Source organism: Penicillium longicatenatum, assembly GCF_028827895.1.
Source record: "Penicillium longicatenatum strain IBT 33135 chromosome Unknown contig_4_segment0_segment0, whole genome shotgun sequence".
In the NCBI taxonomy this organism is placed as follows: Eukaryota; Fungi; Ascomycota; class Eurotiomycetes; order Eurotiales; family Aspergillaceae; genus Penicillium; species Penicillium longicatenatum.
Window position 1 is genome coordinate 3,381,526 of NW_026643122.1, and position 25,993 is coordinate 3,407,518.

Below are 25,993 nucleotides of genomic sequence, written 5' to 3' on the forward strand. Positions count from 1 at the left end.
CAAGACACATCACGTGGCAAACCACCAGAGCCCGTGCCCCGCACTAAGCCCAAAATAGAGCTAAGGGCGGTGAATCGGTGACGATTGGCCGCGATGCATTTTCTGCCGCGATGATTGCATAATTTACTTGCGTTGAATGTCAAAGCGTTAAAAGCGTTGAAGTCCATTGGCAACCAAAATAAATGTGAATGATTTTATCATATCATATCTGTCAGCTCTCGCGAGTTTTCCTTGTTTTGCAATTACCCTACCGAAACGGTTTCTGCACTAGCCGGTTTAACGTTATTCATTGATATCATTCGTGTCAGTGACGACATTTCCCCCACTTCTGCTTTGTCTCACCGGATTTGGGCGCAACCCCTCCACTCCGTTAATTAGTCCTTGCCGGCGCGTATCAATTATTTTCTCCCTTCCAAGATTCAATTCATCCCCTCTCTCCCCCCTCGATTAACTCTCCATTGGTATTGTGTTCGACCTCTGCAGGTCGACCTTTTCCTACTTCGCCATGGAACCCGCCAAAATTCCCGTCCAACCGCCCAAGAAGCGCCGCATCGGTGTACTTACCTCCGGAGGTGATGCCCCCGGTATGAACGGTGCCGTGCGGGCTGTGGTCCGCATGGCCATTCACAGTGACTGTGAGGCCTACGCCGTCTTCGAAGGATATGAGGGTCTGGTCAGCGGTGGCAACATGATCCGTCAGCTGCACTGGGAAGATGTTCGCGGCTGGTTGTCCCGCGGTGGTACATTGATTGGTTCCGCGCGATGCATGGCCTTCAGAGAGCGTGCTGGTCGCTTGCGGGCTGCAAAGAACATGATCCTGCGCGGCATTGATGCGCTGGTGGTCTGCGGTGGTGATGGTAGCTTGACGGGTGCCGACGTTTTTCGTGCGGAGTGGCCCGGCTTGCTATCTGAACTTGTCTCCGCGGGCGAATTAACCAAGGAGCAGATCGAGCCCTACACGGTCCTTAACATTGTCGGTCTGGTCGGCTCTATTGATAACGACATGTCCGGTACCGACGCCACTATTGGCTGCTACTCGTCCTTGACGCGCATCTGTGACGCCGTCGATGATGTCTTTGATACTGCCTTCTCTCATCAGCGAGGATTCGTGATTGAGGTGATGGGTCGTCATTGTGGATGGCTCGCCCTGATGTCCGCCATCAGCACTGGTGCAGACTGGCTGTTCATCCCTGAGAATCCTCCCAAGGAGGGCTGGGAGGATGAGATGTGTGCCGCCATTACCAAGGTACGTCTCAATAGAATTCATCTCTAGGAAAATATTGTTACAAAGTCACTGACTAAGGGAAATACAGAATCGCAAGGAGCGAGGCAAGCGCCGTACGATCGTGATTATTGCCGAGGGTGCACAGGATCGTCAACTGAACAAGATTTCGAGCTCAACAATCAAGGATATCTTGACCGAAAGACTGGGCTTGGATACTCGAACCACGGTTTTGGGTCATACCCAGCGTGGTGGTGCGGCATGTGCCTATGACCGTTGGCTCTCAACCCTGCAAGGCGTCGAGGCCGTTCGGGCTGTGCTGGAGATGTCTCCCCAGTCCCCCGTGCCCGTCATCACAATCCGTGAGAACAAGATCATGCGTACCCCCCTGATGGATGCAGTCCAAGCCACCAAAGATGTCACAGCCAAGATTCACGCGAAGGATTTCGATGCCGCCATGAACGAGCGTGATGCTGAGTTCAAAGAATACTATCACGCATACTTGAATACATCAACTCCAGATCACCCCAAGATGTCTCTTCCCGAGAACAAGGTACGATTCCACGAAATTCTATGACTTGTAAATTGCAAAGATTAACTCAATTACAGAGAATGCGCATTGCGATCATCCATGTCGGTGCTCCCGCCGGTGGTATGAATCAGGCTACACGAGGAGCCGTGGCCTACTGCCTGACCCGGGGCCACACCCCGCTTGCTATTCACAATGGCTTCCCCGGCCTCGTCCGTCACCATGACGACAAGCCTATCAGTTCCGTTCGGGAGGTCAAATGGCTCGAGTCTGACAGCTGGGTCAACGAAGGAGGTTCAGATATTGGAACCAACCGTAGCCTTCCGTCGGAAGATATGGAAGGTACCGCCAAGTGCTTTGAGCTTTACAAGTTCGATGCCGTTTTCGTGGTTGGTGGATTTGAGGCTTTCACAGCGGTTAGCCAACTGCGCCAGGCCCGTGATAAATACGATGCATTCAAAATCCCTCTCATCGTATTGCCAGCCACCATCTCCAATAACGTCCCTGGTACTGAGTACTCCCTTGGTAGCGACACCTGCCTTAACACTCTCATCGATTTTTGTGACGCCATTCGGCAGTCTGCCTCGTCCTCTCGCCGCCGAGTTTTCGTCATTGAGACCCAGGGAGGCAAATCTGGTTACATCGCAACCACTGCTGGTCTAGCAGTAGGTGCAGTGGCGGTTTACATCCCCGAGGAGGGTATTGACATTAAGATGCTCTCACGGGATATTGACTTCCTGCGGGACAACTTCATTCGCGACAAGGGCGCCAATCGTGCTGGCAAGATCATTCTTCGGAATGAATGCGCATCGAGTACTTACACTACTCAGTTTGTTGCTGACATGTTTAAGGAGGAGGCCAAGGGTCGCTTCGAGTCGCGCGCTGCTGTACCAGGTCACTTCCAGCAGGGTGGCAAGCCATCCCCCATGGACCGTGTTCGTGCACTGCGTATGTCCATCAAGTGTATGCAACACATCGAGTCGTACGCAGGCAAGAGCCGCGACGATATTGCTGCGGATCCTTTGTCAGCCGCTGTCATCGGTGTCAAGGGCTCACAGGTGCTGTTCTCGCCAATGGGTGGAGCTGATGGTTTAGAGGAGACCGAGACCGACTGGGTTCGTCGCCGCCCTAAGACTGAGTTCTGGCTGGAGCTGCAGGATGTCGTCAACGTCCTGTCTGGCCGAGCTGCTTCCCGTACCCAGGAGACCTGGTCTTGCTACGAGAGTACGTAATCACCGACAATGATTCCCCCTCCTATGATCCACACCAAAGGACGACCACTCTTTGATCATTAATGACCCGTCGACTTGCTTCCGCCCGAGTAAAGCGGGTGATTCTTTTTTTCGCTCTTCTTCAGATCTAGACGTTAACATCTCAATCTCTCTCAGATCCCCACTCTATCCCTTCCGTCCCTAGCTCCCCATGAACGGACTTTTTTATGCCCCTGAACATGACCTTTTAAATGCTTGTGAATGGATCTTGTCGGTCACTCCAAATACATCGGGGTATTTCCTTACGATCGAGACTGTCCGCCTAGAGAGTATCTACATCTCTGGCAATTTACTTTAGCAATAACGGCGGACGTCCCCCTTTCACGTTTGTATGATGCTACGCCAAAACCGTCCAGATTCGATGAACTGGGCTATTCTGACTAAAGAGTGATAGTCCTGCCATTTGCCTTTACCTTCTCGCGTGTCTATTCCGGAACGCTGGCTTCAGTTGTCTCGACCGTTTTACAGACAAGACCTGTAACATATCATTACACCAGCCAATAGAAAACTCAAGTCAGTCTTTTTGACTCCAAGCCAGCCATACATTGATCCACTATGAAATCTCGTAAAAACTGAAGGATGAACATGAACGTAGATGTTAAAAATCAAATTCAGTATTAAGATCATGATGCATAGAATAGGAACATCTGCTACGTAGCATGCATTAAATGTCAATCAGGGGTTCACTGCAGTCTCCAACTCATCCAAAAGATCCACCGTTTCGGCGGGACTTGCAATCCAAGCGGTCGTTGACGCCAAGCGAGCCTAGTGTGTAATATTTTGTGAGTTCGTTGATACTGATGAAATAATGAGATGTATGTACCTTGAAATCATTCGCGCCAGCAGACAAGAACTGATCACCGATGTGCAGGGTCTTCGAAGGGTCAATGCCACCAAAGTACTGTTGACAAACACGCACACCCCACGACTTATCACCGATATCGACGAACACATCATTGCCACCTAAACCAAGTTAGAAATACTTTCGCTTGAGTAAGGGAGGAAGGGAAAATACCGTTAAAGGCGCAGAAGGGCAGCCGTGAACCAACAGTAGACCTCTCCACAGTGTTCTGAACCACAAGAACAGTCTCTTCCAACTGTTCCCGGTTGATTCGAACCCCATTGACCGGATAGACCCCCACAGCGCGATCCTTACGCAATACGCCAGCCGGGAGATTCATATTCGCGGCACAATCTCGAAGTGCGGACTCGGCAAGATCAAGAAGTTCTTTGATGTCATTCTCTGCCCATGCCCGCATATCATCGAGCAACCACTCATCGCGAGGCACATAGGTCAGACGAACCTCAGAGTCCTGATCGTATTGGAATAGAAAATTGCTTTCACCGCCCATCACAATGATGCCCTGTTTCTGGGCCGGGCTCAGGGTGGTGGAGTCGTGCACGGCGTCCAAGAGGCCATACAAGCGACCGTAATACTTGGGGGCTTCTTCATACCCTGCCGCTGTTACGATGCCGACTTTGCGCCCCTGTGCTAGGAGGCGCAGGATCCGTGGGATAACCGGATTATCTGGAGTCAAACAGGCACCGTCATCATAGAGAGTTACATCTCCGTCAAAAGTGACCAGTTTGACCTCGCTAGAACGAACCAAGCCCAGTAGCTGGGCCGAATTCAAGATAAGCCGGATGTCGTTGAACGAGGGCGCCACAAATCTGCGCCGACTGATGAACCGTCGATCATCTTGGTACCTGAAGGCATCTTCAATGTGTAATTTGGTGAAGAAAGTGCCGACCGAGGGTACCAGTAGCTTCAGCTTGGACTTGCCGAGGGCATGCCGTTCATGATGTTGGACTGCGACCGATAAGTCAAAGGAACATATGAGGCTGCCTAGATGACCACTCACTGTGATCGATAATCAAGTTTTCCACATCGCGCATAATTTCTGCATAGCGCTGATAGGTGTCGGCGGCGACCGTCTTCAGCCCCTCACTGTGTTCCTGGTAATCGACGTTGGGCTGGGAGTGCAACACAAAGGGGACAGCCAGTAGACCCTATGAATAATTAGTGCCTGGACCTGTCTATAATACATCATGACGTACTTTAATCCATTCTATCTACAAGCATTCGTTAGTGAAGTGTCACGCCGGATCCACGAGGGGCTCACGTACCAGTTGATCCCGACGATGGGTCTGCGGAGTCAGTACCCAGCTACGCGGCTATTGGACAGTTCATACCTTGAGCGCATCTACACGGGTCAGCAGAGTCAAAACCAAGAGCAGAAAGGATCTTACATTCAACACGATAACGGGTCGTCATTGTTGTTCCTGATTGATCAGGCTACCGTGTCGGCGAGCTGTTTATCTCCGGTGCACGGTCCTTTCTGACTCATGAAGCCACATGAGTCAGTTCTCTCGACGTTTCCATTGGTCGACGGCGCAAAGGTTGTTTATCCTGATTGTCAAGGCACCGTATTTCATACCAATCAACCTCAGGCTCTCAAACGTGGCTGCGCTAAAGGAGCCTCTCAGCCCCGAATAGGACGATCGGCCTTTGTGACGGCCCAACCGTCTCGCTACTGACCCGGGTCTAGAATGCTACCAGTGCTAAGATGTGCAAATGTGAGCAAAGATGACTCCTAGGCAACACTGCCCCAGGTGCTGCACCCGGGTCAAACTCGCGAATCTCAGCAGCCACCGATGGTGACGAGGATGGATGCCTGGATAGCCTCCAGGCAAATCAATTCTCAATTGGGTATATAAGGTATAGATGACCGTTGATGGATGTTCAGATTATCAGTCAACAGCGCATTCTACACACCATTTTGTTACAAACGGGCTATGCTACTAGTAGCCTCAGTGCAACCAAAACATACTTCAACCACAATGATGTCAAACCTGGGCCAAGCTCGAGCTCATGCTCCTCCGCCATCGGACCCTTTAGAGGCATTCGACGATTCCTTGGATTCAAAGTCCAAGGAGCACTTGCTCCTTCCCGAACAGGACGATGAACCGGGCTTCGCCATTGCATCTAAATTAACACGAGGCCTACAAGTACCTTCGCGGAGCGGTACCTGCTCCTCCGGCTTTGATTACCCAGAAGAATTGTCACAACACCGAATCTCCGAAACACAATGGAGTCAGTTCACCCAAGTCATCCGTGACGAAGCCAAACTCTCCCGACAGCAGTGGACCACTGTTATTGGTAAGGGTCTGGGAACGCTCGCCATAGGAGGGCTGATGGTTGGCTTCTTCGGTGCTATCCCAGCGGTCCTAGTCGCACGTCACATTCGAAGGCGAAAGGAGAAGCGCAATTTGGTTTCCGCGATGGCAGGGGAGCAGGGTGAGCGTCTGGCTCACCACATTTCATTCTGGAACGAGAATTTCTTCCAGCCTCGGGGGCTCTTAATTCGTGTCGATTTGCCAAATGAGTTGTTGGAGGATATGAAGGATATGGATCTCCACCTGGAGGGCTTCCTGGGTCAATCCGATCCAAGGGACCGTGATAGAGCTGCTCTCAAGGCACGCATTGTCATTATTCCATTGGAAGATTCTGTGCCATTATCAAGAAGGGATTCTGAGACGACTTTGGAAGAGTCTGCACCCTTATCAAGAATGGATTCCGAGACGACTCTAAGGGCCGAATGATGTACCTGAAAGGGATTGTCTCTTATGCTATAACTGCGATGGAAACTTTGGAATCTAGCGATGCACTTTCTATGTTATATCTTAATGATTTGCACTAATTAAAAGCACTCCCTGTACCTATTTCCTTCTTGACCTCGAATTTCAATGCGTAAAAAGTGATACACATCCTTGTACACACTGAGCGGTACGATCTCAAATTGAGATCTCTCTCCACCTATGATTCGAGTCCATCTATGGTTTGAAAACCATTCCCATCTCCTCAGGGGCCGATTCCACGAATCCGTTTTTGAAGTATAATTTCCGACCAGCCTCATCCGCCAGCAATGAGATATAAGGCTTGCCATCGGCAGGTGCCCGGTTTTTGATCTCCTGAAGTAAAGTCTTCAAAATCACATTCCCAAGGCCTTTCTTCTGGTGTTCTGGATGGACGGCCATGTCTGCGATGTGAAAATACCAACCGCCATCCCCAATCACCCGTCCCATTCCGATCGGCTGTGGGACTCCATTAACATCGCAAGTAATATAACACCCGAACCAGCTCCCGGTGGAGACTGCCTCTGCCTGGGATGAAGTTTTGGGAGAGAGCCCGGACGATGATCGGAGATTTAGGTATTGTGGAACCGATGGATAACCGTGATGGACTGTGTATCCTCGAGGAAGACTTAACTCGAGAGAATCCATTTGGACTAGAATACACGAAGCGAGAGAGCACGAGGTGAAGTTGGCGTCAGCATTTTCTCGGTCTCTTGAGCCAGAGAACGCTAAACTGCTTTGGAAATAGTCAAAATGGTTCCCCGCCTTGTACCATCCAGTATCGGACTAATGGTACCTCGGTGCATAAGCCAGACTTCCTATCGTCATAAACCCTATATCGTGTACCATAGTGCATCAACCCATGCCTTCTGAACTACTTTAATGCAAGAATTCGTCGACTCCATATTGATTGTCTTTCAAAAAATGGCGATTGAAAAGAAAAGAACTTGGGACTTTCCCTTAAATTTTCAAGACGACCTGCGCTACTTGAGTTACTAAAAAAAGACAAATATCTTTCAATTTGGCACACCCATATAAATACCAATTTAGGCAGCACTTGCGACACATTGGTAGTAGTAAGGGTTCATCGAACTGCAGACGGCCTGTGTAGTACATGCAGTAGCCCCCGTCCAGTTGATACCTCCACATTGGCCGTATAAGGATTGGACTGAGCCTCCAGCAGCTGCGACACTAGAGCTACTAGGGGCGGTAGTGATGGTGCTAGCGGGAGCAGTGGCAAGCACAGTGGCCGAACTAGTGGACTCCTGTTGGGCTGGAGTTGCTGTCTCAGATGCAGATACTTCGGCGCTCGAGCTGGAGGAAGCCGTGGTTGGCACAGCGATGGGTGTGTCTGTGCTTGAGGAAGTGGATGCGCTTGTGGCAGCAGCAGCAGCAGCAGCAGCCGAGGATGTAGTCTGAGCACTATCGCCTGATCCAGCTGTGGCAGTGCCGGTTGAAGTGATGGCGGAAATAGCTTGTGTGACTGAGACCGCACCACTGTAGAGGGTGGGACCCGGAACATCATAGGTGGACAGAGATGCGTAAATATTGACCAGAATACCGGCGTCAGTAGAGCTATACAACTCCGTTCCCAGAACACCAGTTGGGCTTTCCGTTCCAGATCCCGTGACATGCAAATTAAAGCATTGGGGGTAGTTTTGGGCACCGTCTGACTCTTCCGCACTGTGAAGTGCAATAATTTCATTTCTCAGCACGTAGTAGCCGGCTTCGATTGTTGGCGGGATCTCCACCAGCCAGCTGTTGTTGTTGGCGATCAACTGGTCATCACCCCAGGTTCCAGGGACATCCGTGTCGCTGACCAGACCCACTCCGCTGATCTTGAAGAACTCGAGTGTTGTTTTGTCCACAGTCTCACACGAGTCTCCACAATTGGCAAGATAGGTGATGACTGGTCCGTGGTGGGAGTCAGGCCAGGCGGTCCATTGGAGATTGACTTTGTCTCCGGCTGCGATCGTTGCGTAGCCTTTGGCATTTGTGGCATTCTCATGACAGATGATATCGGATGTGCCATAGGCATCTGGTAAGGTGATAAGCAGGTATTCTATATAGTGATGTAGGTAGTGAAGTATTCGATGTAAGTATCAACTTACCGGGAGAAATGAAGCCATTTCCAGTGTTTGGTGTACCCCACGCTACCACAGTCGGAGGGTCAGACTCATATGGAAATGAGTCAATATCCCATCCCTCGTAAGAGACTCCATTGATGACAATGTTCGTGATATGACCATGGCCAGCAACCAGGCTGGCCAGGAAGAGTGGCGCGATGACCTGCATCATTGGACAGAGAAGTCGAAACTTTGAGATTGACAGGCTTATTGATTATGGGTAGAATATGAGGTCCTGAAAAGTGGACATTTGCCGGTGTATTTATATCAATTGATCCATGACAGAAAGTCGATTGCCAATGCTAAGGACGCCTCAAGTTGAGTGCAACTGCTGGATAGGAAAAGAGTGGCGGATCTTGAATCCGCCGGTAACGTTTCTTCCTGCGAGGATCCTGCTGTTCATTAAGTTAGCGCCCGTAGAAAGACACCTTGACTCCATCCGCACCGAAAAAAAGGCCAAATAAGGGAATCCAAGCCGTACCAGCTCCGAATTAAGCCAAACCACCGGAAACAAACAAATTAGTCCGAAACCACGAGGCGTGACCCCTTTGAAAGCCCTCGTAATTCTCGACGATTCTTGGCACTAGGCGCCCTTGGCAGGGGAACGGAGACACACTGACACACGCTAGTTCCGGATAAATTGGCGATGGCGCTGTTCGAACCACAACCTTGTTTTGTATTTCGACCCACTTTGACCCTCCAGATATCATTTCAATTGAGTCAAGATGGGAGGAAATGGGCTTTTTGCTTTTGATAGGTGGAGTTCTGACCTCCATAGGGAACAAGGCTCAACTCGGGGATCATTATGCGATAATTTAGGATTTGAGTCGACACCAGTTTAACCGGAAGACTATTAGCGGTAGAACGTTACTTGGCCATTTCAAACATCTCGCTGAGTTGCGCTTTGCGCTTGACTTTCGACAAACAGGATTGGACTCCGAACACATGTTTGTCTGAGTCCCGAGCCATTATGTGACTGTCCAACAATGATAGCCTCGGTAGACTTGGATTGGGCCCCGCTGAACCGACCGATGCTGCTCCGTACGCCTCCTATCCATAATTGAAACAAAGGTTTCATGAGGAGTAATGAGCCACAAATAATCGCCATGTCAAGCTCCAAAATGGTCCAGATTAGGGTCATAGAGCTGTCCACTATTAATAAAGATGGCCTTAGTACATCATTCCTTCTTTTCTTGTCGTATATATTGAAAACCAACCTGTCAAGTCTTCTGTCTGAACATGTCGGAGCGCGACCAGGCGAAGAATGCTAAAGATGCAGACTCTGGGAAATGCAACATGTTAGCCAATACATGACATGCGAGAATAACATACAGTCTTACAAGCACCCGATCGAAAACAATAAGGTGATTTCAATCTTCTTTCGCATTGAAGTGTGTAACTGCCACACGATCGGTAGTGGGAGACAGAGGATAAGCACATCGCCCAGCACTGACAAGGATCCAATGACGAGAAAGAATGTATTCTGCCCCTTCATACAGTGGCCAGAAATATGTTTGATCCAATAATACTGAACTGGCCAACATTGAAAGGTATTTCCGACGATAGCCGTTGTTCCCCACATGATCACAAGGACGATCACGGCCGTTGCAAGCTGTTTGAAGTGCTCAAGGCAGTCCAGAAGCCTTCGCAGGAATACCACAATGGACACTTTGATAAAAACCTGGGCAGGAGGCCAACACTTCTGCAAGACCCAGTTTGCCTATACTGCATTAGCATGCGTTCATGCACGTATATGTGATCATGGATTTACCAAGGCAATCCGCCGTCGTTCATCACGCGGTAGAACCCAGATTGATTCTCCAAGGCCAATCCCATGTATGGCCGCTTTGGAGGATATCTAGTTAACCAGGCCCATTGCTTCAAAAAAGGGCACTCACAGTAAATAGTACATATTGCGACGCCATACGAACACAACACTCCCATCCCCATTAGTATATCCTCGACACGGAATTTGTGAATGGTGATGTAGCGAGTGTATAGACGAAGACAGAAAATCACGGTCGCAACTACTGTGCTGACGATAGGAACGATGATCAGAACATTTCGCCAGTAATGATTCGGCGACGCTCTCATCTCTCAAGCGACTGAGGACTAGCCTCGGTGCCCTCCAGCCCCCCGAGTCAGGCTAGAGCCTTAAAGAATCGATTTGACCGATCGGAACCGCAGATGGTGTCCTTAAGTCTTGAGGGCTCATTTTTCAGCGCTCATCGGCTGATTGAAAAGATAAGGCATGTGAATTAATCTGATCATTCAACTGACAAAGGGCTCAAGTCAAAAACGCAAGACGTCATCTCGAACCCGGGCGCAGTAGCGCGGAAACCGACCCCGCGCCCCCACAGAAAGAGCCGCACCACGGTTGACTTTCATCTCTACCCAACTTCTCATGGCAGAACAAGAGTATCCACCCGAGCTGAGTGAGGAACGACTGACCTCCTTGGTAACTCAGATCAAGGTTGTTTCCTTCGAGAATCATGCAATACCGGGGCTGACAGGGACTAGGACTGGCAAGTGAATCATGGATCTCTGTTGAAGCTTGTTCAGACAGAGACTGAACATAGTGTTCTATCTCAACCAGTGGGTGTCAGCGTAAGTAATCTGGTTCATTACCCCGGGATTATTCTCACCTGCCGCCAGTGTTTTCCAACCAAGTTTCCCCGGGCGCACTTTCAACAAGCGCTGGATATCCAGAAAATTTACAATAAATTATACTGTGCCGTTGCCGAGGATGAGGAGTACCTTCATAATGCCATCAAAGACCTCCTTCCGGTCGAACCCCTAGCGAATGCGCTTTGGGGAATCTATAACAGGGCGAAGAAGGCCGGATCGGTCCAGGACATCTCCGCAGGCATTTTTCGATCGGACTATATGCTCCATGTGGATGATCCGAGCGACTCTCTTGATCCGCTGTCAAACACGACTCTCAAACAGGTCGAGTTCAACTCTTTTTCTTGCGCTGGCGCTACCCACGCAAACAAGGTAGGGGACATGCACCGATACCTGACCCGCCGTGGGGTTTACAATGTCGACGAAACCCCGCTTGATCTGGCATCGCTGCCGATCAACAAGAATGTTGAGTCTCTAGTGTCGTGCCTCACTTTGGCACATGATACCTATGGACCACCAAGGTCCAATGTGGCAAAGGAGACAGCCGTGCTATTTCTTGTACAGCCAACGAATGTTCGTATGATCATCAACGCCACGTAATATTTGGGGATACAGACATAACGAGGGTATTAGTTCAACATCGCAGACGAGAGGCCAATCGAATATGGACTATGGAACCGGGATAAACCTGTGCCCGCTTACCGGCTAGAATTTGGACCCGATGTTCTTCAACATACACTACTGACTGAATCACGTGAGTTGCTTTTTCAACCGCCATGGTTGGAGTCAGCCGATCCCATGGAAATATCAGTGGTCTATTTGCGTGCTGGGTATGAGGCATGGGAGTACGATCAAACGGGCTTGGATGCCCGTCTCCGGTTGGAAAAATCCACTGCAATCAAATGCCCCTCTCTTCTGGGTCATATCACGACTTTCAAGAAGATCCAGCAAGCATTGACCCAACCTGGAGCTCTCGAGCGATTCCTTACGGATCCTGAAGCTGCCACAATTCGCGAGACCTTTGTCCCAGTCTATCCTCTGGATGAATCAAAGGAGGGTCTCCATGCACGGGATCTAGCGGGCAACCCTGACACGGCGGAAAATTTCATTTTGAAGCCGTCTCTTGAAGGGGGCGGTCACAATGTCTATGGGCAGGATATTCCCGGGTTTCTAGCCTCCATCTCCGAGTCGCAGTGGTCCTCCTATATCTTGATGGAGAGAATCCAGCCACCAATTCAGTCGAATCTTCTCATGGGCCCGGCGGGGATTGATGGTGGAGAAGTGGTCTCTGAGCTTGGAGTGTTGGGAACCTGCTTGTGGCGAAGAACCTCCGAGGGCCCCTGTGAAATGCTTGACAGCTCAGTGGGTGGATGGACGTTCAAGACGAAATATGCAGATGTCGATGAAATGAGCGTTGTGAAAGGTTATGGGTGCTTTGACACGCCCTACTTGGTCGCCTCTGCCGAGTTAGTAGGTCCGTAGAGACATTTCTATGTAGCTTGCCCCTGCTTCTTTCCCTACTAGTCTGTCTGGTGCCATGGTTTGAGCTCATCCAATGCGGGGAAGTCGAGGGCTTCGGAAGTTGAATCGAAATGGCATTATCGCCGTGTTTCCACAGGGAATTTCTGCCGATAGACGGAAGGAGTCAAGACATAATCATCCGGCATCGGCATAAAGAAAATGCCAGTGGTTGATATATACTTTGTGTTGCCCACGGCCACTTTCCGTCGCTCAGTTAGGCTGTGCCTCGATTAGGTTCCAATTGCCCCCTTTGCTTCCCCCACGCCAAGAGGTAACCTTTCCCCGTGTTCTGGATCATGGACCAATCATGATTGAACCGACTGTCATGGATCTCGTTCCCCCAGTTTGGCCCCCGTTCTTGGCACAACTCACCCGCCATCGCCCACCCGGAAGTTCCCCGAGCTTGCTTGTTTGTCGATGAACGAGAACAAGGTAGTCGAAATTTAATTTCTTCAGTGTGAAGCATACACGGTGATCTGACCCAGTACACTCTGAGTAGTGAGCGACATTCCACTAGGTGTACCGACGTCCACAGGGAACATTGATGTAGATCCGAGAGTGTGCCATGTGGCTTTGTCCTAGGGCTACTTGGCATGCACGCAACCCGTCAAAGACTGGCGGTGAATCTGTCGAATCAGCTTTAAAAGATAAAAGTTGGTCGGGATCCAAGCTCCCTTGGCAATGCCCCCCAGACTTGGCCGTCTCCATTTTTTTTTTCTCCCACCGATGGGCGGTCCACGGTCCACTTGGTTGTGATAGATCGGACTGCCCGAAGACTGGGCTCATGTAGCCGTTGGAGGAGAGAAAGCCGGGAAATGACATGGCTCTGCACGGTGTGCTGGAAGTCTATCCCGGAGAACTTCCCCGCAGTGATATGGACTCTCCCAGTTCTCGTGACTACTTAAGTGATCCAGTACGAATGAACTGAGCCCTTTCCTCTCTCCTCTCATTAGATCACTTTTTACCCATCATCTCCTCTTTCTCGTTTCTCTCCTTCGGCCCTGGCAATTTTTTCCTGACCTGCCCATCATGGCTGGAGGTGCCAAGAAACCAGTCAATATCTTCCGTTTAAAGAACCTGGGCGAGCCCAGTGAGGTTTTCAACTGGAAACTTTGGTTTGCGGTCATCTCTTTTGGGTTGATGGGCGCCGCCCGAGGTGTCGATGAGGGCCTCATTTCCGGTGCCTTCAACTCGAAGGATTTTCAGAATTACATCGATTACAGTTCTTACAGCAAGGTCGAGCAGACCAACATCAAAGCAAATGTCTCGGCAATGGTGCAGATCGGTTCAGTGGGAGGGGCTCTCTTGTAAGCCCAGACACGCGTTATACATAAATCTTACTGACTCTTGAACAGCGCGTTTCTAGTTTGCGATCGAATTGGACGTCTCTGGGCCACGCGTCAACTGTGTGTATTGTGGATTGTGGGAATTGCGATTTTCATGGGAAATAATGGTAGCCTGGGCGCCGTTTACGCTGGTCGATTCATCGCCGGACTCGGCGTGGGACAGACTGTGGTGGTTGCACCAGTCTACCTTGCAGAAATAGTACGCCTCGGGACTCCAAATCGTCGTCTTTGGTATAAGCGATCAAGCTGACAGGTCATTAGGCACCTGCCTCCATTCGCGGTCTCTGTACCTGTGTCTTTACTGGCTTTGTTTACCTTGGTATGTCTCTTCTCTGTACCTCTAAGGAGCCCCACAACGTGGCTGATGAAAACTCATCCATTCGTCGGGATTAGGTATCGTCCTTGCTTATTTTGCCAACTACGGGTGCCAAGTCAACATTGGAGACACTACGCACAAGAGATGGGTAAGCACTATGCGTCAGAGGAGATAGCATGTACTAACAGCAGACAGGAAATTCCCACCAGCCTCCATGTCATCTTCGCCGGGTTGATCTTCCTCCTCTCATTTCTGCAATTCGAGTCTCCCAGATATCTTGTCAAGCAAGGACAGACAGAAAAAGCAATTACAAACCTGGCCCGGATTCGCAACCTACCCCCCGACCACGACTACGTTGTTCGTGAATTTGCCGCCATCGAAGCTGCCCATCAGGCAGAGCTGGAAGCCACCATGGGCTCCGGTCCTATTGGCATCATCAAGGAAACCTTCCTGGTTCCCTCGAATCTGTACCGCGTTTATCTCACCTTCATGGCCCAGATCCTATCCCAATGGTCCGGTGCCGGATCAATCACCGTCTATGCGACGGATCTGTTCAAATTGCTGGGCATCTCCGGCAACAACGAGAATCTGTTGGTCACCGCCATTTTCGGTATCATCAAGCTCATTGCGGCTGTGATCTGCGCTCTGTTCCTGGTCGACGTAATCGGACGTAAAAGAGCGTTGCTTCTCGGAATTACTTTCCAAGCCATCTCCATGATCTACGTGGCTGGATTCCTCACTGCTGTACCGGAGATGGGAATTTCGAGTGACTTCGTACTCCCCGAAAGCCAAAAAGGCGCCAGCAAGGGAGCCATTGCCATGATCTATATATCCGGAGCCGGATGGGCGCTGGGCTGGAACTCAATGCAATATGTCCTGACTGCTGAATTGTTCCCCTTGCGCATTCGGGCTCTGGCTACATCCATGGCTATGACCCTGCACTTTGCCAACCAATACGGCAACTCGCGTGCGGTACCCAACATGCTTTTGTCCGTTGCCAATGGAGGAATTACCCCCAAAGGTACATTCTGGTTCTTTAGTGCCGTGACCGTTCTTGGTGGCTTCTGGGTGTGGTTCTCTGTGCCGGAAACTGCTGGTCGCTCTCTCGAGAGCATGGATCGACTCTTCGCTCTGCCGTGGTACCAGATTGGTCGACATGGTAATCAGGATGCTGAAGAGCGGGATGTGGCGATGGATACCAAGATGGAGATGGTTGGAACCAGCCAACACGTTGAGAGACAAGAGGCGCCGGATCGAGTCTAAGTCTCATGGAAGAGTTGGTTCTTTATTTTTTATTTTTATTTTTTATTTTTTTCTATTTCGGATGTGATATGATGTTCCGATGCCTCATGATCTATACAATCGATTACTGTGATCGTTGCCGATTTTGTCATTAATGAGAATTTGGGTGATTGTCCCCACAATAACTCCCCACGTTCAACAGAATGCCACTTTCGACGTTAATAGGAATAAATTCCCCACATGCCACATTGATTGACCTTATAAGATCAAACCCGCACTCATTGAACCCCCCAGGCTACTTACATAACTGCATCATGGCTCCTCCGTTCCATGCCGAGCAAATCGGATCTCTGATGCGACCCCCGGAGCTCCTAGCTGCCCGCTCCGCCGCCGGTTTAACAGATACATACTCCCAACTGACCGGCGAAGTCCAACAGGTGACAGAAACTGCAATTGCCAAAGTCGTTTCGAAGCAGCTTGAGCTTGGAATTCGACCAATCACATCTGGCGAGTATGAGCGAGACAAATTCTATTCCGGGTTCTTTGAAACCCTGGAAGGAATGGAAATAGTCCACGCTATCCCGATCCCGGAAGGATATAGAACGAACTTCCCAACACTCAAAACACTAATGTCCCTTGGTATCACGACTCGCGACTCGATCGTCGCCATCGATCGCATTCGTCACTCCCGCAGTGCTTACATGTCAGAGTGGCAGTCTCTGCGTCGTTTTGTTCCAGAGGACAAGTGGAAAGAGTGCAAATTGACAATGCCGCCAATCACGCACAACCACATGCAGGTATGAAACCGCAGCATACTAGTCCTCTCGTTTTTTGACCCTGGTTCTTCTAAAATGATTAAGACTATTTTGTGAAGATGGCAGTAGGAACAGCGTATCGCAAATCCGCCTACACATCCGACCGAGAGTATTTCCTAGACCTGGCACAGGCATACAAAGCAGAATTTCAGGCACTCTATGATGCGGGGCTGCGTTCAATCCAGATCGACGATCCGTGTCTATTATTCTTCGTGACCGATGAGTTTCGCTCTGGTTGCGAAGCAGACGGCATTGATCCCGACGCGATGCTTGATGAATATATCTGGGCTCATAACCAGTGTCTTATCGGAAAGCCCGACGACCTCCACGTGGGCTTGCATCTCTGTCGGGGCAACATGGCCGGTTCCAACCATATCATGAGTGGGTCGTATGAGCGTATCGCTAAGAAAATGTTTACCGAATTAGCATACGACACTTACTACCTCGAGTAAGTCGCCAATGATTCCACAGTGCAAGGGCGCCCGTATCTAACGAGAACCAGGTATGACACCGACCGAGCGGGTGATTTTGAACCATTGCGACATTTGCCAATTGGAAAGAACATTGTTCTGGGTGTTGTTTCAACCAAGTCGCCGGACCTGGAAAGCTTGGATGATCTAGTCACTCTAGTGCATTCTGCAGCGGAGGTCATTGCTCGTGGACAAGGAAGAAGTGCCGAGGAGATTATTCAGACCTCTCTTGGGGTTAGTCCCCAGTGTGGCTTTGCCAGTATGAGTCTAGGGGGAGGCCGTGGGATGACCATTGACGGTATGTGGCAGAAGCTGTCGCTCGTGCAACATTTAGCCGAGCACATCTGGAACAGATCATAGAGTGATCTGCTCCGTGCAGATCACAGGAATTAGATCTTGACCCACTTCTTTTCCAAAGTCTGCGTATCCGTATCCGTACCCTTGTAAATGCATTAACTGTCGTTGACAGAATGCCTCGACATAACTAATGAAGTGGACACTCGGGCGAAGTACCCCGTAAACGAGTGGCACGTTGAAAGCTTGTGTGGTCCACATGTATGTTTACACCAGCACGACTTTGCTCGGTCGATTCCTGGTCCCAGATTCTATGGCGCCCATATTTAATGCAACAACCATAAGTGAAACCCTACCCCGTTGGCTAGGGATAAAAAAGAGCAAAACATTACAGAATCAGTTAGATCTGGCTTACATAGATGCGATGTTCCATCAAGTGAAATGGGTAAGAGAAGTTCCCGCAGTGGAGTCGTAACCGTCATCAGAGCCACATGGTGTGCTTCTGACGATCTCGTTGGGTGGAATTTCACCGTTAGTTCGACATCCCGATTCACAACTCTCCTCCACTCCGCGGTACCCGAGTCCCGTTTTCATGTGGATCGCTTAGATTCCCCTGACAACAAAACAAGTCACGATCGGCGTTGCACAAAACGCATCGCGGGCTGGACACGAGCCGTGACATCCGCGACCATATAAATCATCGACTTCGAAGTCGACGATACGTTATTTTTTCAAATCCAAGCAAACATCACCCCGTCGCTCTTTCTCAGTTTCTGCAATATGCGGTTCAACACGACCGCCCTTTTGGCCCCCCTATCCCTTGCGGGACTCGCGCACGCGATCAACATCATCTCGTCCAATGACGATGGTTGGGCGGAGGTCAACATTCGTGCTCTCTACGATTCCCTCAACTCTGCTGGGCATGTGACGGTGGTCTCCGCACCTGCTGAAGACGAGAGCGGAACAGGTCAGCTATCTATCGCCTGTCTCTCTTTCCGCGACTAATCGTCGTATATTCAGGCTCTTCCCAGGGGACTCCAACGGTGCTCACGGAAGCCTGTGAGTTTAACAGCTGCCCATCTGGCAGTCCGGCCATTGGACATAATGCTTCCCAGCCGCGGCTGAATTACGTGAACTCGTACCCTGCAACTTCCATGAAGTACGGTATCAATTCCATCGGTCCTACGTATTTCGATGGCGACGCTCCTGACCTCGCGGTTACTGGTCCTAACGTGAGGAACAATCCTATGATATGTGGGAGCATGTACTAAAAGTTTTTCTGGCAGGTTGGCTACAACATTGGAATCGAGGCTTTCCTCTCTGGAACCGTTGGAGCGGCCACTTACGCTGCCTACAATGCTGGCATTCCAGCCATCGCTTTCTCTGGGTCAACTGGCTCTCAAACCGCGTGGAATGCGTCCTCTACATATCCACTCTATAGCCAGATTTACGCCGATCTGGCGGTGAACGTGACCGACACATTGATTGCGTCGGGTGTGCCTTACCTGCCCGATAATATCTGGCTCAATGTGAACTTCCCGTCGGTCTCCGACTCTGAATGTACCAGCACGGACGACTTCAAATTTATCTTGTCTCGCATCCATGTCGCGGTGCCTCTGATCACCGCTGATGATGTGACTACTTGTGGAAGTTCCCGTTTGCCGACCGAGTATGAGGTGGCCCTGACCTCTGGGTGTTACGCGAGTGTCTCTGTCGGTTTGGCGAGCGACAAATTGGATGCCAACGCCACTATGCAGGAGGTTGTTCTGAACAAGCTTAGCGGTATTCTATCCTGCCTTTGAGATTCCTCCATGTGCATCAATCTGGTCAGTCAGACGGCCATGCAAATAAATTAAAACATGATTCTCCACATTACGAGCCAGGAATGGCATGACTAGTGTTTGGTGGAAGATTAGTTTGTTCTTTTTCTTTCCCCTTTTCTTGTATATACAAGACTAGTGGGTGAAATACCCGTTAGATACATTGATAGGGCAATCAAATTAATTCTCTTCCCTGAAGAACCCGAAAATTCCCCACAAGACGAATCAATCCTGATTCAGAGCCCACGAGCATCACATTTCCAGCCAAGCGCATAGCCATGTGGAGCATAAATCGGCCACCATTCTGCTTCGGGACCGAACGCCGTTTCCTAGTCTCCAAAGCTTTGCAGATCGCAACCTATCCAAATCGCACCACTCCAAGCGAGGCATGCTAGGTTACCAACCTGTGAATAGAAATTAATGGTAACCTGTGAATATAAATTAAGGTATCGGCCTGTCAGAGAAGAAAATCATCCAATCCTCAAACCATTGTCTTGAGCCATGGGATTCAAAGTATCCAGCGGTCTAGCTACCCTTTCTTGCTTGGGAGCGATCGCGAGCGCCAACCCTTTGTCGCGCCGAGGAACTATCGCTTCCGATGAAATCGTGGGGTTTGACCAGACAGTCCCCTCAGGAATAACTGGCGAAGTTTATCTGGCTTACCAGCCTTACCTGTATGTGGTTAACGGCTGTGTCCCTTTCCCAGCCGTGGACGCAGATGGCGACACAAAGTGAGTTTTATGACAATGCAGAATAGAGAGATATATATATACATATATCGGGATTTCAAGATCTGACATACCTGTTTAGTGCCGGTCTTTCCCCCACGGGAGCTTCTGATGGCGACTGCAGTAGTGATACTGGTCAGATCTATGTCCGGGGCAACAGCTCCGGAGATTACTATGCTTTGATGTATGCCTGGTACATGCCCAAAGACGAGCCTTCGGATGGGCTTGGTCATCGTCATGATTGGGAGGGAGCAATTGTTTGGCTTGCCGATTCGACTAGTACATCCGCTGATAATATTGTCGCTGTCTGCCCTTCTGCTCACGGCAGCTGGGACTGCAGTACCGATGGATACACAGTTGATGGTACCGCGCCATTGATTGATTATTACAGCATCTGGCCTGTTGACCATTGCTGTGGTCTTACCACTACGGTGGGTGGCACACAGCCTCTGATTGCTTGGGAGTCTCTCCCAACCGTTGCCCAGGATGCTTTGGACACAACCGACTTTGGCTCTGCTATCGTTCCTTTCATTGATGCTCATTTTGCCACGAACCTAGCTGATGCCACCTTTTGAGGTACAAGCCGTACCTGGAAATGTCTGGCGAATAGAGTTTGAGCGTGAATAGGGCAAATGGTTCCTGCTGGAACTAAATCATGAGTTCATTGTTTGACGACTAGGTATCTTAAGTATTGGGAGTGAATACAATCCTGAATGGATCTTTGTAATTCATTTCCCGGCCAATGAATTCTTGAAAAAGCTAACAATCTAATGCTCTAAATAATTGGTCTATATGTGTGGTATATTTCTATGTATAACGCGCCGAGATATTCCAAAAATAAATATTAAAGATGATGCCAGGTGGCAGTGAAAATGGAGGAGGAACAAGGAAAGAGAGAAGGTAAGAGGCAAACGAACAAGAAGGGAAAAAATTCAATCAGCTCTCCCCAACCGAAGCATTAACCCAGGAAGCCTGTGGGCATATGTGGGGCGAGAAGAGCTCAATCAAACCCCGGAATCTAATGAAGATGGGGACAATGTGGGTGAAAACAGATTGAATCAGACGCTGCTATGCGATCGGTCTATTCAGAGCGAGCACTCTTTGTTTTCTTACTTCGAAGCTTCATCATTGTGAAAACCAAGGCATAAGATGTGATGCAGAACAATGCCGTGATTCCAGTCTAACGCGATACATTAGTAAATGACATACACCGAAAGGAACGGTGTAGACTCACATCTCTCCATGCGTAGTATTTCTCCTTGATATTGAAGGTTTTTGCGTAGTCTGCACCGGTAGAATATTGGCAGAAGGAGCATGTGCCAGTCGCGTTTGAGTCCAGCAAGTAACCAGGTTCCGACAAAAGAAAGTCGGCCATATATTCGCCACAGGTCTGGGCAGACGGGGCACTGAACGTGACATACTCCGAGGGCTCACATTGAACCTTGACATCCCAGAGCACCTCACCCAAAAGTCCACCGACAAGGTATGTGAAGGGATCAAGGTAATAGAGCCAATAGCGCCAGAAGGCCTGCATTGAAGCATATGGAACCACAACTCCACAGAAGCTAACCAGGCCTGCTCCGATCAATACTGGGTTCATCACGGCAGCAAAGTACTCATTGGGAGCATATGCCGCAATAGCCTGACCAATCGATGTGTATAGGAACTCGTAGACTGCTTTGTGTTAGTAGGTCCTTCGACTGAGAACAGCTTGAGGGAATGCATACAGATCATCTGGAGAAAGAATTGACCGGAAATACTAGAAGTAACGGGGAATGATGCTGTGAAGTAGAAGCAAACGAAGTAAAGCGTGGCACAGATAATGAGATACGGGATTTCAGTTACTGCTTGAGCACCAATGAAGGCAATCCAGTGATATGTCTTGGACTATAGCGGGCGCAGGTTAGTCACTGCCGTGAGACCAATGTTCAAATAGGTCAAGATGACGCACCTTCTTTTCGCGGGTCTCGAAAATATCCCGATTGTGCAGGAAGAAAGGTTGCATTTGGTTGATGCATCCCGGTGCAACGAAAATGAAGTTGAAGATGGCGAAAAGCCGCAGTTGGAGAGAGAAAGTACCATCTTGAAGATTCCAAAAGGTGAAACCACTGAACAGTGCCGCGAAGATATGAAGATTTATCTTGTTCCACATATAATCCTTGGAAGTGTCAGCGGGCACATTTTATCATCGAAATGTCGGACTGGAAAACTCACCGGAGAGCGCCAAATTTGAATACTCAGACGCTTTGCCACCAATTTGAATTGGTACCAGTGCGAAGTAGCGTAATCGGCAGTATCCTCCACATAGTCAGGGTTGTGTAGACCGGCCGCGTTGAGAGATTCCAATTCTTCCAAAGCCTGTTTGCGCTCAGGAGATTGATTCCAAATATCAACCCAGTCAATCTGCTGAGTTGTACCCCCTTGTACCACCTCGATGATGTGTTCGGCCGGGTTAGCATCTGGTGGACAGGGTGCACCGTTACGAGAAAAGTAGTCCAAAATCTTCCCAGAGTCCTTGCCAGCTAGAAGTATGAGCGTTAGCATGAATTGAGGAAAATAGTGAGGAATTCAATGGGGAAACTCACTTTCACCGAAATAGGTCATCCTACCACCTTTTGCGAGTAGCAAGAGGCCATCAAATGCGTCAAATAGAACAGCGGATGGCTGGTGAATGGTACACTAAGCTGGTGAGCACTGGTAGATCTCTTCTTTTTGTAAAAGAATACGATGAAGTCTTACCAAAATAGCCTGCCCTCCTTCCACGAGCCTCCGAAGAAAGCGCACAATGTTGTACGCACTCTGACCATCAAGACCTGAAGTCGGTTCGTCCAAGAACAGTAGGGTAGGTTTAGCTACGAGTTCAACACCCAAGGTCACACGCTTCCGTTGTTCGATACTCAAGCCAGCTCCAGGTACTGGGTGGGGTATGTCAGTTGGGAAACTTATGAACCAGAAAGTGCCGCCACTTACCTCCAATGAGAGCATCGCTGATCTCTTCAAGCTCCAGTAGATTGATAATATGGTCGACGTATGCAATCTTTTCATCCTCAGAGACAGTGGAAGGTTGACGGAGAAGGGCCGAAAAGACCAGCGCCTCTTTGACCGTTGCGGTACTCTCGTGCACATCCTGTTGTTCACAGTAACCGGTCGTGCGTTGGAAACTGATACCCTGAGGCCGACCGTCAATGAGAATGGATCCGTTAATCTCTCCAGAATCTTTCCGCTGCGCAAGCACATCCAATAGGCTAGATCAATGAGTGTTAGAATTGTGCAAATGAATACCATCACTGTAGGGCTTACGTAGTCTTTCCAGCACCCGAGGCACCCATCAATGCAACCAAGTTTCCAGGCTTGACGAAGCCGAATACTTTGTTCAAAAGCTGTTTCTGCTCCCCGTGGAAGGGCACATGATAGTCGAGGTTATTCCAGGTGAAAGTCGACTGCTTAAGCGAACCGGACAAGGCGGCCGCATCAGTTGGCTGCTTGCTGGAAGGAGACATTTCCACATCTCTCCGTCGTACTTTCTCGCTACCACGCTTATATAGCAGCACGGAAGACCCGCTTTGGCTGTTGACTAGCTCAAAGCCAATTGATGTCAATGCAATGAAAAAAAACCAGAAACCCACAATCACTCCAAAGCTACGCCAGATATGGCCATCGGAGTAGCTATATTGCTCTCGAATATAGGCGGCTCCGTTGATTACTCCATCAGTACTTCCAGGGACAGAGCATCCCCGGTATTGGGACACTGAACTTGGATAGCCTTTGCCGTAAGGGATATAATCAGGCTCAATGCACTTGAGCTCACGTCCAACAAACTCATTTGCCATCAGTGCCTCAAATGCGTAAGCTCCTGGGTTAAGGTAAAAGATCCAGCGGAACCAAACGTGCATCTTTTGGAATGGAATCAAATAACCTGATAAACGTCAAGTTAGTGAAGGTCACTGGCGAAAGTACTACACATGATAAAGATTTGAGGGACAGCAGTAATAGAGAATTCGAGAGAATTGTAAATGCTCTTCTTACCTCCGTAGACAAAGAACACGGTCGAAAGAAGTCCACTGATCATGGATGCATCTCCGAACCTTTTGCAGAGCGCACCAACCGCGCGGAAAAGCTGAATAAAACAAAGGGTTTGCACGATGATGATGATCCAGAAGGTGAAGAATCGTGCAGCATTCATCTGCAATGCCGACATGAAGTATAAGATCAACGAAAAGCAGGTAACCTGAATGATAACCACTGGGACATCTGTGATCGCGTTGGCGATACAGAAGGCAGTCGGTCGGTAAAATCCGAATCGTTTTTGACGAGAGAGAATGGGACGCCCCATGAACGAGCCGGTGGTCTCAGACATTGACTCTAGCAAGAAGTAAAGCACTGGAAAGAAGAGGACTCCCGGGCGCAAGAAAATGGAAGAACTGTCATCGGCGAGATTGTAGAAGAGAGACCCGCACACTAGAGCCTGGATGATGGCTGAACAAACTCTGACGAGCAAGGAGAACTTGTCTCCCCACATGATCTGAAATTGGCGAACTGTGCAGGAGCCAACTTGATTCCATAGACCGGCAGTGTAGACACTTTGTTCGCGGGGAAGATGCTGCTTTCTTTTCTCGCTCGAAACGGCGACTTTGAGATCCTCTGTCTCATAACCTAGCTTTTCCGGGGATTCGATGGTATCCAGTTGGGCCCGACAGATTGGGCTACTCTGGTATCGTGATTCAAACTCTTCCGGTGTATTTGGTACCTTCTCCTCCCAACCGGGACGAACAATGCGCTCGGTCATTACAGTGACTGATGTCAAGTAATCAGCAATGTTCGCTCCCTTGGGGAACGTGAAGCCCATATCCTCAAAGTAGGCTTTCGCTAGCTCACGTGGACCATAGTAGGTAACTCTGCCATCAGCGAGAACGAGAACCTTATCAAACTCATCAAAGATGCCATTTCCTGCCTGGTAGGTTGTTGCAATGATTGTCTTGTCATTCTCATCAGCTTCTCGCCGTAGCATCCGAGCAAATTCCACGGCAGCCTTAGAATCCAGACCACGCGTTGGATTGTCCCACATCTGGACCGGGCTCTGTTGCAAACATGTTAGAGCTCAGCTTTGAGGAATGTCAAAAGATGGCATCTTACCTGGCCCGCCATGAGTTCAGCCAGCGAAACACGCTTGCGCTCACCTCCAGAGACTCCACGAATAAACTCGTTACCAACAAGGGTCTTTTTTGTATGTCCAATACCCAATGAGTCGAGGATTTGATCTCGCTTTTCCAGCACGAAATCCTTCCGGTTGCGGAGTCCCTCGGGCCGCTCATTGGGAATTTTGTTACGCAAAGCGAATTTCATAGTCCGATTCACGGTAAGCGTAGGGAAATGAAGATCATCTAAAGATCGCGCAGTTAGTGATCGCTCAATTGCACCACAGCCATAAACATACCCTCATTATTGAACATGATCTGTTGACGGAATTGCTCGGCAGCTTTATGATCCATGCTTCCATATCGAGTCTCGCCACTAATTTCATCGAAGGTACCTCGGTCGTTGGAGAGGACCCTCAGAAGCGAAGTACATCCAGATCCCGGGCGTCCAAGAACCAGAAGCTTAATTCGGTTAGCTTTGCTGACTCTTACAATAGCGTCCACCAAGACCTACCATTTCTCCGGGCTTCACCTGACCAGACACATCTTTCAAAATCGTCTAAAGTCCAGGTCAGCGCTAAGCCATGGTAGCAATCTCATAATTGATGCTGTACTCTTTTGGGGCGTTGGTCTCGTTTGAATAGGCCTGAAAGCTGACGAGGGTCGACCCGGGACCATAAAGTAGTCCCGAGGGCGGCATCTGGTGCTGTCACCCTGACATTCAAGTCACGAAAAGTGATGGTAAGTCTCTTTCGAATTCCATTGACACCATTTTCCACATCGACTGGTGTTGCGGTACCCGACGACGGAGTATCCATAGTGGGGATCATGATGGGCGTGGGCCCTGAACACTCACTTCTTCAAAACGGTGGACTAAAGAGACTCGATTCTTGGATG

The 25,993-nt window shown here is 49.5% G+C and overlaps 11 protein-coding genes across 11 annotated transcripts; 7 read left to right on the top strand and 4 right to left on the bottom strand.

Annotated features, from left to right (window-relative positions):
* Positions 1–505: 505 nt before the first annotated feature.
* Positions 506–2,983, top strand: N7484_008101 (ATP-dependent 6-phosphofructokinase; the record flags this gene model as incomplete). The annotated part of the gene is made up of 3 exons (XM_057118488.1): positions 506–1,246; positions 1,314–1,775; positions 1,832–2,983. 3 exons carry the CDS (start codon positions 506–508, stop codon positions 2,981–2,983), a joined length of 2,355 nt encoding a protein of 784 aa, XP_056971523.1.
* Positions 2,984–3,697: 714 nt separating this feature from the next.
* isn1 (IMP 5'-nucleotidase ISN1) lies at positions 3,698–5,297 on the bottom strand (the record flags this gene model as incomplete). The annotated part of the gene is made up of 8 exons (XM_057118489.1): positions 3,698–3,787; positions 3,846–3,985; positions 4,038–4,832; positions 4,885–5,032; positions 5,081–5,095; positions 5,150–5,170; positions 5,216–5,226; positions 5,273–5,297. 8 exons carry the CDS (start codon positions 5,295–5,297, stop codon positions 3,698–3,700), a joined length of 1,245 nt encoding a protein of 414 aa, XP_056971524.1.
* Positions 5,298–5,863: 566 nt separating this feature from the next.
* On the top strand, positions 5,864–6,625 carry N7484_008103 (uncharacterized protein; the record flags this gene model as incomplete). Its single annotated transcript, XM_057118490.1, has 1 exon — positions 5,864–6,625. One exon carries the CDS (start codon positions 5,864–5,866, stop codon positions 6,623–6,625), a length of 762 nt encoding a protein of 253 aa, XP_056971525.1.
* Positions 6,626–6,856: 231 nt separating this feature from the next.
* Positions 6,857–7,306, bottom strand: N7484_008104 (GNAT family N-acetyltransferase; the record flags this gene model as incomplete). The annotated part of the gene is made up of 1 exon (XM_057118491.1): positions 6,857–7,306. One exon carries the CDS (start codon positions 7,304–7,306, stop codon positions 6,857–6,859), a length of 450 nt encoding a protein of 149 aa, XP_056971526.1.
* A 398-nt stretch (positions 7,307–7,704) lies between these two features.
* On the bottom strand, positions 7,705–8,956 carry N7484_008105 (putative endo-1,4-beta-glucanase; the record flags this gene model as incomplete). The annotated part of the gene is made up of 2 exons (XM_057118492.1): positions 7,705–8,720; positions 8,770–8,956. 2 exons carry the CDS (start codon positions 8,954–8,956, stop codon positions 7,705–7,707), a joined length of 1,203 nt encoding a protein of 400 aa, XP_056971527.1.
* A 2,232-nt stretch (positions 8,957–11,188) lies between these two features.
* Positions 11,189–12,891, top strand: N7484_008106 (glutathione synthetase; the record flags this gene model as incomplete). Its single annotated transcript, XM_057118493.1, has 3 exons — positions 11,189–11,242; positions 11,305–11,982; positions 12,043–12,891. 3 exons carry the CDS (start codon positions 11,189–11,191, stop codon positions 12,889–12,891), a joined length of 1,581 nt encoding a protein of 526 aa, XP_056971528.1.
* A 1,068-nt stretch (positions 12,892–13,959) lies between these two features.
* On the top strand, positions 13,960–15,855 carry N7484_008107 (putative MFS quinate transporter; the record flags this gene model as incomplete). The annotated part of the gene is made up of 5 exons (XM_057118494.1): positions 13,960–14,237; positions 14,286–14,475; positions 14,538–14,595; positions 14,670–14,740; positions 14,788–15,855. 5 exons carry the CDS (start codon positions 13,960–13,962, stop codon positions 15,853–15,855), a joined length of 1,665 nt encoding a protein of 554 aa, XP_056971529.1.
* Positions 15,856–16,148: 293 nt separating this feature from the next.
* N7484_008108 (cobalamin-independent methionine synthase II family protein) lies at positions 16,149–17,479 on the top strand (the record flags this gene model as incomplete). The annotated part of the gene is made up of 3 exons (XM_057118495.1): positions 16,149–16,631; positions 16,709–17,097; positions 17,152–17,479. 3 exons carry the CDS (start codon positions 16,149–16,151, stop codon positions 17,477–17,479), a joined length of 1,200 nt encoding a protein of 399 aa, XP_056971530.1.
* Positions 17,480–18,193: 714 nt separating this feature from the next.
* Positions 18,194–19,215, top strand: N7484_008109 (5'/3'-nucleotidase SurE; the record flags this gene model as incomplete). Its single annotated transcript, XM_057118496.1, has 3 exons — positions 18,194–18,380; positions 18,434–18,645; positions 18,700–19,215. The coding sequence occupies 3 exons, from the start codon at positions 18,194–18,196 to the stop codon at positions 19,213–19,215; spliced, it is 915 nt and encodes a 304-aa protein (XP_056971531.1).
* Positions 19,216–19,734: 519 nt separating this feature from the next.
* N7484_008110 (NPP1 family protein) lies at positions 19,735–20,536 on the top strand (the record flags this gene model as incomplete). The annotated part of the gene is made up of 2 exons (XM_057118497.1): positions 19,735–19,964; positions 20,044–20,536. 2 exons carry the CDS (start codon positions 19,735–19,737, stop codon positions 20,534–20,536), a joined length of 723 nt encoding a protein of 240 aa, XP_056971532.1.
* Positions 20,537–21,042: 506 nt separating this feature from the next.
* Positions 21,043–25,926, bottom strand: N7484_008111 (putative ABC multidrug transporter; the record flags this gene model as incomplete). Its single annotated transcript, XM_057118498.1, has 14 exons — positions 21,043–21,141; positions 21,196–21,635; positions 21,689–21,848; positions 21,913–22,119; positions 22,176–22,483; positions 22,547–22,640; positions 22,701–22,876; positions 22,932–23,206; positions 23,262–23,877; positions 23,988–25,038; positions 25,095–25,342; positions 25,396–25,558; positions 25,611–25,655; positions 25,711–25,926. 14 exons carry the CDS (start codon positions 25,924–25,926, stop codon positions 21,043–21,045), a joined length of 4,098 nt encoding a protein of 1,365 aa, XP_056971533.1.
* Between the last annotated feature and the right edge of the window lie 67 nt (positions 25,927–25,993).